The sequence below is a fragment of the Globicephala melas genome, chromosome 17 (genome assembly GCF_963455315.2).
Source record: "Globicephala melas chromosome 17, mGloMel1.2, whole genome shotgun sequence".
In the NCBI taxonomy this organism is placed as follows: Eukaryota; Metazoa; Chordata; class Mammalia; order Artiodactyla; family Delphinidae; genus Globicephala; species Globicephala melas.
The window spans coordinates 78892787-78907222 of record NC_083330.1 but is presented as its reverse complement, the minus strand read 5'-3'; the positions used below and the strand labels follow the sequence as shown (position 1 = coordinate 78907222).

The 14436-nt window shown below is 63.2% G+C and overlaps 1 protein-coding gene across 1 annotated transcript in view; it reads left to right on the top strand.

Annotated features, from left to right (window-relative positions):
* ZC3H3 (zinc finger CCCH-type containing 3) overlaps positions 1–14436 on the top strand; it is an 81484-nt gene that overhangs the window by 39854 nt on the left and 27194 nt on the right. The window contains exon 5 of the mRNA XM_030876055.2: positions 14071–14258. Within this exon, the coding sequence (XP_030731915.2) occupies positions 14071–14258 (188 nt within the window). The remainder of the gene's footprint in view (positions 1–14070; positions 14259–14436) is intronic.

Below are 14436 nucleotides of genomic sequence, written 5' to 3'. Positions count from 1 at the left end.
TGTCTGTGCTGGCACTGCGGGGGCATTGACATGGGGTGTGCGGGTACTTGGTGTGGGGTGGGGCCGGGTGGGGCTCACGTGCCTCTTCCCCATCAGTCCGAGCCTCTGGCCCGTCCTCCCCAGTGGCCACACAGCCCCCCGTGACAGTTGCCCCCCAGCGCAGCTCTGTGCCACCACTTCTTCCCTGGCCATGGGGACCACTGGCGTGGGCCCAGGGTCACAGGCACTGTAGCCGGAGTGTTTGTGGCGAGACCACATTGACAGGTGGCACCTGTGTTCCATCTGCAGGCGGCGTGGGAGCGGAGGCTGGCGGCCTACACTGGAGCCCCCGTTTGCTCTGTCTCAGGCCAGGGGCTGCTGTTCCGTGGCCATGGTCCCTCCCTCTCCGGGCCCGTGGTGAGCTGGCCCGGAGCTCGCTGGCCCAGGGTGCACCCCTGGGTCAGTGTCCCTGAGGGCCATGCTGGTAGGCAGGAGCTGCCGCACAGGGCTGGGGCCAAGGCCGGGGTGCAGGGCACAGCGGCCCGCTGAGCAGGCCAGGGCGCTCTGCCGCAGGTCCCTCCTGGGACGGCCTCTGTCGTCTGGCCAGCCCCAGCCCTGCTGGTGCCTCGTCTGTGTGTGACTCGTGGGCCCTCGAGCCTTCAGCCCTCTTGCTTCATCCCTTGGCCCTGCTTTTTTGTCGCTGCCTCCACACATTGGTGTCTTTCTCTCCATGGACGGACGTGCGCGTGTCTCCCTTCTGTCCTGCTCCCACTACCCCGTGCCCTTCCTCTTGCAGTGTGGGACGCCGCTCCCTGGCGCCTCAGGCGTGCGCGTGGTGCCGGGGACAGGGAGGTGAGGGGGGCGGGCGTGCCGAGTGGCCGGGGCCCCGGCGGTGGCAGGCTGTGAAGCGCTCTTACTCTAGAACGCCCGCGCCCGGCGCCACCCCGTGGCCCAGCGCCACCCCCCAGCCTCCGCGCCTCGCTGTAGCTGCCCCTCGGGGAAGGGCTCTCCCAGGCCACCCTCCATCTCTGCTGCCTGTGGCCGGGCCTGCTTCGCCTGCCGTAGCGCACTGCGTCTTGATCATGAGACGTGCAGGGGGCTTCTTTGCCCTACGGGAGCTGGCTTGTGTGGCCAAGCCCTGCCCAGCAGCCTCCAGACCGGCGTGGAAAAGGGTCAGGCAGGCAGGAGCCTCGCCCGGGCCTGGCTCCTTGTGGGCCAGCGCTGACGGGACAGCACCCTGCAGGGCCCCGTGCGACACTGCCACTGCCACGGCCAGAGCACAGGCCACGGTGTGGCCTCCCCGTGCGCTTGGTGACAGTACAGCGACTCACAGAGGAAGAGTGGGACAGGCCAGGTTGGGTGTTTCAGGATAAACCTGGAGAGAGCATCCCTGCCGTTCGCCCCGGGGGAAGCTTTGTTCCGAAGGCAGCGGGACTGTTGGAAGGAAGCTGGGCAGGTCCCGTGAGGTCCCTCCCCGTGGGGCCCTGTGGGAGGTGGCCCTCGGGGGTGCCCAGGCCCTGGCCACACCTTGCACTGTGGGCCCTCGTGCGTCTGTGTCGGTGTCCCGGGGGATGAGGAGCAGGGGCAGCTGAAAGTACTGCCCCCGACGGGGAGACAGAAAGCGTCCTTGTCCACCAGTGCTTCCTGGGTGCCTTCCACAGTCAAACGCCGTTTGAAATGCCACTTTTATCCTGGCTTAGAGGCGGTAGTAAAGCATCGTTCAAATAATCAATACCGTATTTAACTCTTTGCGTACGTCCAGCCTCCTGCCTGAGCTTACCCCACGGCACGATTCCCCTCGGGGCCGAGCCAGGGCCTCTGGAGATGGGTTGGGGGGAGGCGTTGTTCTAGGGGTCTGGGTAGCTCAGGGAAATGGGCTCCCTGCGTTGGCTGTGGGGTCCGGGGGGCTCCCCTTGCTGGGGACCGTGCCCAAAGGGCTCCCACAAGCAGGTGCCCGCTCAGGCCCCTGGTGGGCCTCAGGCAGCCTGGCCACCACCTCATCCCCATGCCCCACCCTGTGGCATCAGCCCTGCTCCGCGTCACCCTCAGCTTCTCTGGGCAGGGGGCTCCCAAAGGGCACAGGGGCACCCAAGTAGCTGCTGGGCCCTTGGGGGGTTGGGTGGGCATGTCCTCCCCCTGCCATGGCTCGGCACTTAGCCCCCCCCCACCCCCAGCATGTCGCCATGTGGGTCCTCAGAGGTGGGCCTTCGGTTCGCCCCTCTTCCACCCCTGGCCATTGAGGGCTCCAACCAGGACCGGGGTTGCTGAGCCAGAATGTCGTCCACCCACTGCTGGGGCGTCCACGTCACATCTTCTCCCCCCTGGCACCCTGCTAAGGCTGTCAGAGGGCCTCTCCAGCCACTGCACGTGCGAACTGGTGGACAGTGGAGGAATCGTGGGGTGTCTCCTTTTAAACATTTGTCCCAAGTGGGAGGGGCTGCGGTTGCAAAGACCTCTGTGAGTTGGGGCAGGCCCGCTGACGGCTGCCCTTGCCCCGGCCACCCCTTCTGCGGGGCAGTCACCGCGGCCAGGCAGGACCCTGAGCCCAGCTCCGGCTGAGCCTGGCTCTGGGCCCGCACTCCCATCTCCTGGAGCCAGAGCAGCAGGCGGGCGCAGAGCCGGTTTATTTTCCTCGGACTTTCTCCGAAGTCAGCAAGGTTTCTGTGGCTGCCCCACCCACTCCCCAGAGTAAGGAGCCCCGGTTTAATTTGCGGTTAGATGTCTGTTAAGATTGCGTCCACTTCCCAAGTCAGCACTTAATTGGCAAGGCGCTTGATTTAACAGCGTGGGAGCCTCCACCGGAAAAATGGCTTGAATAAATCACCGTCTGACGCCAGAAAATAGATATAATCTCAGCATTAACTACATTAATAGTAGCAGGAGCCGAATTAAGAAGGCCATAAAGCATAGGCGGGGGAGCATGAATTATGGCCCAGGCTCTGTCCCCTTGGCAAGGGGGATCCTCTGGGGGTGGGGCAGGGCAGAGGGGGTGCGCCAGGCCCCTCCCAGTCCGCCCTGCCCTGCCCACCTGCCCGGTAGGGGCCCAGGTGGGTATGCCCAGCTCGGGGCTTGCATGTGGGCGTGGCCAGGCCACCTGTCCCGCCCCGCCTTGCTGGGCTCCGGTGTCTGGCCCTGGGAAGGAGGGTGGGCTTGGCCGCTCTGCCCTCCAGGGCTCCCCCCACCCCACCCCTAGGGCCTCCTTGGGGCCGGGCCCTGGCTGAGCGCTTTCCACCTGGACCATCCTCCACCAGCAGGTGCTAGCAAGGTCTCTGCCGTGTGAGACCCAGCGCCGATGGGACCGCACTGCCGCCACCTCCTCCCTCCCACAGATGGCTCTGCCCCGTGGTGTCTGCAGCCCGGATGTGTTCCCGAGGCAACATTTGGCTTGCCGCGTAGGTGGCTACAGCCTGACCCGGCTGTTGAAGTTGTGCCTCTTTTGTCCACCTCACTGAGGTCGGTCCACCCAGGAGGGGCCGCCCTGGTTCTGGGCTTTAGGGAGAGCCAGGGGGGCACCTCCTGCCGTGCTGGTTTGCATCTTCTCGTGTCCTTCTTGGCGTTAACTGCCACTGCCAGAAACTTTTCGACAATTTACTGGAGGAGAATGCTGTCCAGTTTTCATTTCAGTTTTTTTTTTTTTTCCCCCACACCACGTGGCTTGTGGGAATCTCAGTTCCCCGACCAGGGATTGAACCCGGGCCACAGCAGCGAAAGCGTGAAATCCTAACTGCTAGACCACCAGGGAACTCTTTTAATTTCAGTTTTATTCATACTCTTTGTCAAGTTCAGCATTCTTTATGTGTAGTGTTCATTTGTCTCTGGCCTGTTTCTTACAGGTTTTCAAGACTCTCTAAGTATTCGGGGTGGGGGGCACCCTTTTGGATTTTTAACAAACTTTTTACTTTTCTGTGTTCTTAAAACTGTCAGTCTGTTAAGACTTAGTATATTGATTTGCTTAGAACAGCCTTCCTCATCCCAAGATTACATGAGTTCAGTTATTTTCTTCTAGTGCTATGTTTTCAAGGTTTGCATTTAAAACTGTAACCTACCTGGACTTTATTGGGGACATGGTGTAAGACTAAAGGTCAAATTTAATTTTGCTTAACGCTTATTACCTGGTTGTCTCTGGACCACTAGACATTCAGACTTTTTTTCCAGTATTTAAAAATGTCACTTTTGTCATGTACAGATCTTGTTCCTGAACTTGGCCTTCTGGACAGATCTTTCTCTTTGATTTCCCTTTGCAAAACATTTGTGGTGGTTTGTATTTTCAGTGGTCAGTTCTGTGGGTTTTCATCTTGCGTGCCTACCGCACAGGTCGGGGTATGCCCGTCTCCTGCCCCGGGAGCTCCCACATGCTCCTTCCCGTCACGTCCCCAGCCAGCCACCCATAGGTCCCACTCCTCTGGCCTCTGGCCTCTAGACTAGCTCTGTCTCCAAACTTTTGAACTTCATACCAGTGGATTCACATAGTAGGTACTGTTTTGTGTGTGACTTCTTTTGCTCACCGTTTGTTGTGGACTGAATCATCCAAATTCATAGGCTGAGTCTCTGAACCCCAGTGTGGCTATATTTGGAGACGAGGCCTTTACAGAGGTGGTTAGGGTTAAATGTGGTCATTTAGGGTGGGGCCCTAACCTGATAGGTTTGGTGCCTTTATAAGCAGAGGAAGAGACGCCAGAGCTGAGCACTCAGACGCCACCTGCAGGCCAGGAGGAAAGGCCTCACCAGGAACCAGCCCTGCTGGTGCCTTGAGCTGGGGCTTCCGGCCTCCAGAACTGTGGGCCAACCTAGCCGCCCGTCTGTGGTGCCTTACGGCAGCCTGAGCCAGCTGAGGTGGTGCCGTGTGCAGCAGAGGCGTCTTCTTTTCCCTCACTGTGCCGCACTCCTCTCAGGGTGTGCCACGCTGTGCTCGTTTGCTCTCGATGGACGTCTGGGTTATTTCCAGGCTCTGCTGCTCTCTGTCCTGTTGGGCATGTTGCCGAGTGACAAGGAGCCCTCCTCTCTATGGAACTGCTGCCTCAGCGGTGGATGGATGCTGGGCTGTAGCAGGGAAGGCCGGTCTCCCCCACGGCTGTCCTAGCCTGCACTTGTGCCACAGTGTGAGGGTGCTCCGGTCACGGGGGCTAGGGTGGCATCTCACGTCCCGATGACTCACGGTGCCAGCGTCTTCTCCCACTTTGGCAGACCTTCGTGAAGTGCCCTATGGAGTCTTTTGCCCACTTTTGTATTAGTTTGTTTTTTTATTGATTTGCTAGTGTTCTTTATATATTATGGCTACATTTCTCTATCAGATATCTTCTCACAGCGTGGGGCTTGCCTTTCAGTGCTGTCTAATTTATCAGTCTTCTTTTATGAGTAGTGCTCTTTGTGTCGTGTTGAAGAATAGTTGAAAGGTCACGCTTTCTTCTAGAAGCTTGGCTATTTTAGCATTTATATTCAGCCTACGATCCTTCGTGAGTTAACTTTTACTCGCCATCTGAGGTGGGGGGTCAAGGTTTTTTTGTCTCCTCACAGAGACGTTTGCTGAGACGAGCCCCTCCCCCCACCAAAATGCAGAGCCAGAGACTGTGTGTCTGGCCTCCGTATTCTTCAGGTGAACCGTAGCAACACTGGCTCAGTTTCTCAGCCTTCCGCAGCCAACCAGCCTCCAAACCCACCCACCTGCACTTAAGCTTCTCATTCTGCCCTCTGTGCAGGGCTTGCCTCGTCTCGGTGCTGCAGAAACGGTGTCGCGTGGGTTTTGCCTGTCTGCGGGCACACCTGCCAAGGTGTCGCCTTTAGTGTTTTGTTTTGCTTTTTTTTGTGGTCCCAGCCAGTCTTGCTGGTGTCTTGGAGGCTTTGACGGGCGTGTGTTCACCTTGCAGCTAGCTGCCTGCTCACCCTCTGCCTCTCAGGAACTTTTGCTATTGAGCTCGTGGGCCTTTCCCTGGAGTTGCTTGGATCCCGCGTCTGCGCGGCCACCACCCCCTTTCCCGGGGAGCCAGGCTGTGCTCACGTGTGACTCTCGGAGGAGCCGTCCCACTGGGGACTGTGCGGGAGGGGCACCTGCCCCCCCTCCTCCTCTCTTCCTGAGTCTCTTTACGTAGCGGTGACATGCGGGTCCCTGAGGGCCGGGGCTTGTAGCATTCAGGGGTCTGGTCGTGTTCCCACTGTGTCACACGCTCCCGCTTGGGCTGCCCTCCAGCGTCTCTCAGCTCGGCCACGTCCAGGTGCTGGGGCCTCTTCGTGACGTACATGCAAGCGTGAATGTCCTGGGGGTCACCAGAGGGACACGGGCGACTGGTGTGAGAGCCAGAGGTGCAGCGGGGATGCAGCGAGGTGCCTGCCGAGCAGATGGCAGCCCTGGCTCTGGGGCTGGAGGGGAGCTGGAGAGACGGGGAGGGGTGCAGGTGGCCAGGGCCCTCTAACCCTGAGCAGTAGGCCGCGTGGCGCTCTGCGAGTGAGAGGCTGCGAGCCGCGTCCCGAGAAGGGCCAGCTGTAAGGTGGAGCGCGCCGAGCGCCAGCCAGCAGGACTGCGGGGCAGCGTGAGGGCAGAGGCCCCGAGATGGGCTGCCGAGCAGGTAGGTGATGGGAGGCCTGGCCAAGGAGCGCGAGCCCTCTGCTGCCAGAGGTTAGGTGGCCTGGCTTTTCACTGGGGCCTCGGCCCATCCGCTACCAGGGCTCCGTGGGGGCGCTCTCTGGGCTCTCTGGGCGCTGGTCCCCGCGTCCCTGGTGATGGGGGTCAGAGCAGTGGGCACCAGGGCACAGAGGAGGGGTTGCTCTGAGGATGGTGTGTGGGCAGCAGGGGCTGACGCGCTGGCCCAGCTTTGAGGAGGGAGCTTGAGGAAGCGCCCTCGGGGCTTGGTGGGCGGAGTCTGAGGTCTCGGCTCGGGGTGGGACGTGGAGGCTGGGCTGGACCTGAAACCCTGGCATCGCGGGATGTTGCCCGGGGGCGTCCTCGGGTGCAAGGGCCGGAGACCGGACGAGCCAGGCGACTGGCACAGGGCTCCTTTGGGGGTGTCCTCAGGGAGCCAGAGAACCTGGGGCTGGCGCTCTACTGCCTGAGCCGCCTTCCCTTGTCTATTGCCCACGTGGAGCGCCTCGCCGATGCAGCCCTGCGGGAGAGGGCTGGGATGGGTGGGCTGGAGTTCACGGGCACAGTGAGCCGGTGAGGGCCGGGGTGGGGGGGCGGGAGGAGTTGGTGGGCAAGAGAGAGCGACATGGGAGGGGCCGAGGGAGCAGAGGAAGGGCCCGCCCTGCCCCTCACCAGCCGTCAGGGGCCAGGGGAGCCCTGGGCGACAGCCCAGCATGGAAGGCGACCCTTGGGTGCAGAGGACCGAGGTCCCGCCCTGGGCTACACCAGCTATTCGGCTGCCTGATCCTGGGCTCCCCCAGCCCCTCAGCCCAGCGAGCTGAACTCTGCCCTCTGGAGTGGGGCCATTAAGGCCCAATAATAACCTGTTTTTTGCAGCTAACATACAAAACACCAATAGCTTCAGCTGAAATGGATTTTTAAAAGTGTCATTTTATGGAGAATTTTACTTTCTATTTTGTTGTTTACTAGGCTCTTAAAAGGAAAGCTTGTAATGCATGCATTGATCGAAATACCGATTGAATAGATGTGAGCACATAAAACAACCCAGCCCCCCTCATGCAGCCCCGGCGCTCGTACTGCGGGCAGCACGATTAGTGTTGCCCACCAGATGCCGGCTGGCCAGGGGCGCCCCGAATCATTTCTGTTCATTAGCGGGGACCCCCTGGGAAGGAGAGGCACCCTCAGAGACGACGCCCAGGTGTCCTGCTGGGTCAGGGGGGCCCGTGGCAGCCAGCCCCCTGCCTGCACCCCCCGCCCCCGCAGTTCCACCCTCAAGTGCTCAGCCTGTGCCCTGGGCCGTCCAGCTCTCTCCAGGGCTGTCCTGTCCTTGTCGCGACCCACCAGGGCCCTCAGGCCTCAGCTCCCACCCGGACCCGTAGCCCCGCATCCACTGCGAGCAGGTGTGTCCTGGGAAGCCGAGCCATCACCTCACCCCTGCCCCAGGGTGGCCGGGGCCACACGCAGGAGGAGCACGTCACACGCCGGGAGGAGGGTCCCAGGAAGCCAGGTGGCCCCAGTCATCCTGAGGCCTGCACCGTCCGTCCGTCCGTCTGTCCATCCGCTGAGTCCCTGGCTCCCGGGAGCCTGCCCTGCCACCCCTCCTGGACCCTAGCCCCCGAGGGCCTCTGTCCCTCGCCCCCAGAACCCAGAACGTTCTGTCAGCACCTGCGTGACAGGATGCCCTGCACGACGGCCAGGACCCCGAGTGAGGCCTCAGCTGGGAGGGCGCAGCCTGTGGCGGGGAGCCAGGCCGTCAGCGTTTCCGTGGAAAGCCCGCTTAAGCAGTTTGCAGCCGTCACGGTGGCGGCAGCGGCTGAGCCTGACCTACTTGGGATTTGCCGCGCAGCCGCCTCCCCGGGTGCCCCTTCTGCTGACGGCGCACTCCCCGCTTGCCTGGAGCTGCGTGGAAGCCGCTCCACTTCCTGAAAAATGCTTCCCCACTTGTTTTCTCTGCTCCCGGCCAGCCTGCCTGCCTCCTGGCCCTGCACTGCCCAGCCCCGGCCTCAGTCCCTCCAGCTGAGCCCAGGGGCCTCTCCTGGTGTAAGTGCCCCACGTGTCCTGTCTCCCGCCCACCGAGGTCTCCCGTCTGTGTGTCTCCCCTCACACCTCAGGGCATCCCGGTGTGCGGGACCCGGGTGGCCCCCCAGCCTCCCTCCTGGTGTGCATTCACCCAGCACGGGTCACTGGAGCCCCCGCTCACCGGCACGGCCCCCGCCCCGTGGTGCCCGCTCCCAGGTATGACACAGCCCTGTGCCGTCGGGGTTTGGGGGAGGCTTCCCAGGGACCTGACGTCTGACCTGGTCTCCAGGTAGACCTGTGTGACAGGCACAGGGATGGCACGTGCACAGGCCTGGCTCAAGGGGGGTCGCAGTGGCCGTTGAGGGCCCGAGAGACCCGCCTGCAGGGGGGGCAGGTGGAGCGCGGGGAGCTCGAGCAGACGTGCAGCTTTCAAACCAACTGATGGGATGGGGACCCCACCAGGGAGCCGTGAATGAGGGCAGGACCCCAGACTGCCTCTGGGGCGAGAGGGCCACTTCCTCGGTACCAGTGACAGAGGTCCGGGCTGCGTCCCCATCCCGGGGCGTGCGGGGCGTGCGGAGGAGGGGAGCAGACTGTGGGGACTGGAAGGAAGGTACCAGCGAAGCGCTCTGTGTCTGAGGGGCCTTCCTGGAGCATAGCCGCCAGTTCCGCCAGCAACTTGTCCAGGCGCGGGCTCCCTGGGCCTGGCCCTGTCCCCAGCAGGCTCTGTCCCACCCTCTCTGGGTCCACGGGGCCTGTGCCAGGCTGCCTTAGGACTGGGTGCTGAGAGGCCTGGAGCCCTCAGGAGTGGGTACGCCGGAGCGGGGCCCCTTCAGCTCCAGTGTGGTCCTGCCATCCCACCTGAGCAGTGACAGCCGAGGAGGAGCCCGCGGGGCTGTGCTGGCGGCCTGAGGCCGTGTCAGTTTAAAGGCCAGTGGACCTGGCGAGGAGGCCTGGGCACCCGGGCACAGCTCCAGGGTGAGGCTCGCCCTGCCCAGGGTGTCCTGGAGGCTGGGTCTGCTTCCAGGGTCTCCAGGGCCAGGCCGGCTCCCTGCCCCTTGCCTCCCTGCACCTGACCATGCCCTCCGTTAGGAGGAGCCACTCTGTGGGCCTTAAGGTGACGTGGCCTGGCAGGCTGCCTGTCCTCGGCCCAGGGTCTTGGGTGCGCTGGGGCAGGTGAGGTGCGTGGCGTTCAGGTGCTGGTCTGCCTGGCACTCCGTGCACGCACACCTGTGCCCCAGGCTGCCAGGCTGCTTAGCCCAGGATGCTCTGGGTGGGCCCGTCTCAACCGTGCAGCCCGAGAAGCGGACCCGCAGCAGGGGCGCCCTGCGCATGGTGTTGGGGGCTGCACAGACCTGCTTGGGCAGTGGCCAGGGAGCGTGCAGGGAGCCTGGGTGTCCAGGGCCAGCCTTTGAAACCGTTGGGGAGTGGGGGAGCCCTGGCAGGCTGGGCACTCGGCCAGTGCCGGCAGTGCGCCCCGCAGGCCGAGCAGAGGTTTTGTCACGCTCATCCTGGCTCCCTGGGGAGAGCTTTCCTGTGTTACCCAGACCCTGATGCCCCATCTCTCGGGGTCCATTTTCCCTGGGACTTTCTACTCACTTCCTGGGTACAGCAGGTGAGAGGGGCCTCAGAGGGCAGAGCCCCTTGGAGTTCCTGGATGGCCTTGGGCCTAGAAGTTTCTAGCTGCTCCCCAGGCAGCGGACACACGGCTGCTTTTCTTTTTAAACCTACTTTTGTGGCGTGTGTGTCTTTCTCCCCATTACTGCCGCTTTTCATTTAAAACGTTATCTCCCCCCCACCTGTCCTTCGTGGCCCCCAGGGGGCCGAGGGGAGGCCCAGCCCTCACCCCAGAGTAGTCAAGGTTATGGTGATAAATCCTGGGGCATTGTCACTGCTATTCGGAGTAAATTGGCTGGCCGCTTTCGGGCTGAAGGAAAGATAATTTGCTGTAGTATTTCAAATGGATTAGAAATGGATTTGAAGGGAAAGTTCATGCCTCCCATCACAAAGGCGAGAAAAAGGACTATCTTAAGGCAGGTTCCCTCCCCGGCCTTCATTATCCTCGCTTAATACCTTTCCTATTTTCCAGCCTTAATGAAATTTCCTGGCGGCATGGGCCTGCCGGACGGATGGGAGCAGCCTTTAGATCTGAGGCTCCTGTTGTAGAAAAGGAATTACAGGCCCTTGCTGCGAGGGCAGGCGCGTTCTCTGGGTCCTTGGCCCTGCTATTATCTCATTAATTTTATCCCCTCTTCTCAATACAGTTCGTTTCCAAAGGCTGTCCTCTCCATTAGGGTAACAATTTACTGGAGTGCTGTGACACCCACGGCAATGAAAGGCTACAAGGTGTTTGGGGCGGCGGGGGGTGGGGCCCAGCCCACTGTTCCAGTTCCCGCCTGCCCGGCATCTGCCAGGCCACAGGTCCAAAGTCAGCGGGACCAGCGGGAGAGGGAGGGGCAGAGGCGGCTCTGTGAGACTGCAGGCCGGGCCGGTTTCCACGGGCTGGGGGCCCTCCCCAGCCCTCGCCAGCCCTCCCCGAGTTCTTTGGGTGCATCCACCTCCCCCAGGCAGCCCCAGGGCACCATCTGGGAGTGCAGCTTCTCCCAGCTTGGCTCCCAGGCTCCTGGGGTGCCCCAGGGAGCTGTGGCTCCAGGGCTGTTCTCGTGCTGCAGCCCTGCACCCAGGCACGCGGGGTCCTCGGGCCCAGGTGTGAGCACAGACTGTGAGCACAGAGCCGGGGCCTCGGAGCAGGAGGCCTGCTGCGCCTCCGCTCCTCCCGGAGGCCCGCAGTTGCCCCACCACTGCACCAGAGCCCAGGGGCATGGCTTTTCGGGTCGGAAAGGCGATGGATCGGTTGGTCATATTCATCCATAAGAATAATCAACATTGTCCCGAGAAAGAAATGTCACCTGAGACGGGCGTTTTAGCAGTAAGAGCAAATCGCAGAAGGCAGTGATTAACGGGGCCACTTCTCCTGGGGGTGGGGGGTGGCCAACAACAGCCCCAGACTGAGGCTTCTCTGTGTGCAGAGCTGTGGGACGCAGGCCCTGGGGGGGAGGGCCGCCTGAGGGGTCCGGCACACGCTCTGCCCTGAAGCTTCCAGTTCCTTCTGGCCCCAGGACCTGCCGGCCTCCACCCTGCTGGGTCCTGCCTGGGCGGGGCCTCCTCTTCCTTGGGCTGCCACGTGCCGCTTGAATCCCACGGCCCACGGCGTCGCCTGCGTGGCTGCCTCTGGGGGCGGTGGTCTGTCCCTGTCCAGCCTCAGCCAGGAGCGCATGCCCACCGGTGGGGAGCTTCCTCACCTCTTGAAGGGCCTGACTCCCTTCCTCCCCACCGTCTCTCACGTTTGATGGGGGCCAGCGCCCTGGGCGGAGGGAGAGGCAGGTGGGAGAGGGGGTGCCCCTGGTAATGGGAGGGGCGGCTGAGCGCGTCTTTGTTCCTGGCAAGCGCAGTCACACGATTGCAATGCACAGCCTGTGTGGGAGGCTGGGGGCTGTCCCTGAGCAGCCACCCCACGGTGAGGGCCTGAGTGCCACGAGCAGCCGGCGCGCTGGGGGCGACCCTGGGTGCACAGATGGGGGCTGCGGAGTGGGGGGCCCCGACGCTGCGCCTCGCCCGGGGCTGGCAGATGAAAGGGCAGCTGGTTTGTGGGCGGGGAGACCTCTGAGGGCTCGGGATGGTGCGGGGCTGGGGGCCGGGGCTGTCGGGGGCCTCTCAGCCTCGGGCTAAGTGAGCTGTGGTGACCACCAGCCTGGGCTCTGCTCTCAACCTTGGAGATCAGGGCTCAGGCCAAGCTGTGCCTTTCGGGCAGCAGCCACAGCTCCTGCAGAGGGCCCTGGGCTCCCAAGGCTGACAGCGCTCTGCAGTGAGGGGAGGAGACCCCACCCAGCCCTGCCCCCTCCTCACACCTCCACCTGGCCTTGGTGTGAGCCCAGGGGACAGGGCAGGTGCCCGCTGGACATGCAGATGCCCTGAGGCCAAGGCGGGTAGATCTGCAGTCCCAAGGTCCGGGAGAGCCTGGAGGTCTGGCTCCTCCCCCAGAGGATGCCCACGTGCCCCGTGAGAGGGCAGCTGGAGCCTGTCGGCACGGCCAGCGTGAGCCGGGCTGCCGAGGACCCTTGGCAGGAGTCCTTCGCGCCAAGATCGGTCTCTGTGAACTTAAGTTTTAATTAGGGGAAACGGGGTTGTGCGCTTTCTGGCGGGCCTCCTCAGCTTCCCGCCTCATGGTGCTGCTTCAGGTCCCCAGCACCCGGCTCACTCGGCTGGTGAGAATGACCCCCAACTCGCAGATGGAGAGATGGGGGCCAAGAGGTGGGCCCGGAGGCCTGCCGCGTCCCGTCTGCACTTCAGACCCAGGTCTGGGCCCCCTCCCTGGCCCTAGGGAGCCAGGAAAGGGTGTGCTGCTGCCCAGGTGGAGTTGGGGTTCATATGCTCCCAGGGGAAGGAGCCTCAGCGGGAGCACTTTGGAGAACCCAGAGGGAGGGTGCCATGTGTGCCCCAGGGCGGGCCCTGACTTCAGCTGGCTCCTCTGCTGGGCCCCAGGCTGCTGCTGGTGGCACTGCCTGCAGTAGGACCACCCTCCTCACACGCCGCCCCTCCTGCTGCTTGGGGGCCATCTTCGGGTAGAGGTGATGCTCACGCGACAGCTGGTGCTCCCTTGCCCAGGTTTGCCAGTGGGGCCCGAATGTACACTGGGTGGGGACAGCGTGATTAGCAGAATCTGAGCTCATAGGGAATTAAGCTCAAGTTGCATAAACAGATTCCTGCTGAAACGCACGGGGTTGGGGGGCGGTGCAAGGCCAAGTCCTTCTGGAGCCCTGAGGCCCTGGGCAGCGGGAGGGCCTTGGACCCCTCGTGGCAGCTCGGGGGAGCAGGTCCACCAGGGCAGCTGCAGGCCCACCATCTGTGGGACCTGAGTCAGGGTGTGTGTGGCCGCTGCGCGCTGTGTGTCTGTCGGGGGACTTATCCCGACCCGTCTGCCCTTGGGCTGGCCTGGGCGTCCGCTAACCCCAGGACAGGCGGCTCAGTCCTCTGCCAGCCTTTGACCTCGAGGAGACTTCAGTCTTTCCCCTGCCACAGCTTGCCGGCGGGAGCAGGGTCTGTGAGCCTGTCCCCTCCCAGTCTCCATGCAGGGCCCTCTGTGCAATGGAAAGAGAGGCAGGGAGGGCGGGCAGTGGAGCTTGCTGACCCCACAGCACGGCCTTCCCAAAGCCGGGGTGGCACCACTGGGGCAGCGCCCAGGAGGTGTTCCCGGGCAGTGGTGATGGCCACAGGCCTTAGAGTAGACCCTCAGGGCCACCTTAGTGCAAGCGCCCAGGGCACAAAGGAGCCCCCTCGAAGCCGTGTCGCAGAGGCGTGCGTGTCGGAGGGGGAGGCTCAGTCCCAGCCTGGTTGGTGGGGTTGAGGGTGCCCCCTCCTGTGCCAGTGGAGGGCGGGAGACAGGTTTCCGCGACCGCGGGCCCTGGGGCTGGGCTGACAGGCGTTCCCTGTCCTTGCAGGTCCTTGGTGCTGAACGGCCTGCGTACTGCTGCAGCGGGTGGGAAAGCCCAGCCCGGCTCCCCTCGGTGGCGGAACAAAGGCTACCGTTGTATCGGAGGTGTCCTCTACAAGGTGTCGGCCAACAAGCTCTCCAAGACCTACGGCCGGCCCGGCGGCGACGGGGGCAGCAGGCCCCTCCTGCGCGCAGGTGAGGGTCCTGGCGGGTGAGGGCTGTGCGTGCGCCGGTTGCTCCAGGCCGGCCACCTGTCTGAGGCCCCAGGCCTGGGGCTGTCCCGGAGCCGGCCCGGCCCAGGCCCAAGCGAGGGCTTCCCAGACAGCGCCCCAGCCCCAGGGCCACTTCACTCCTGCTCGCAGAGCCTCAGCAA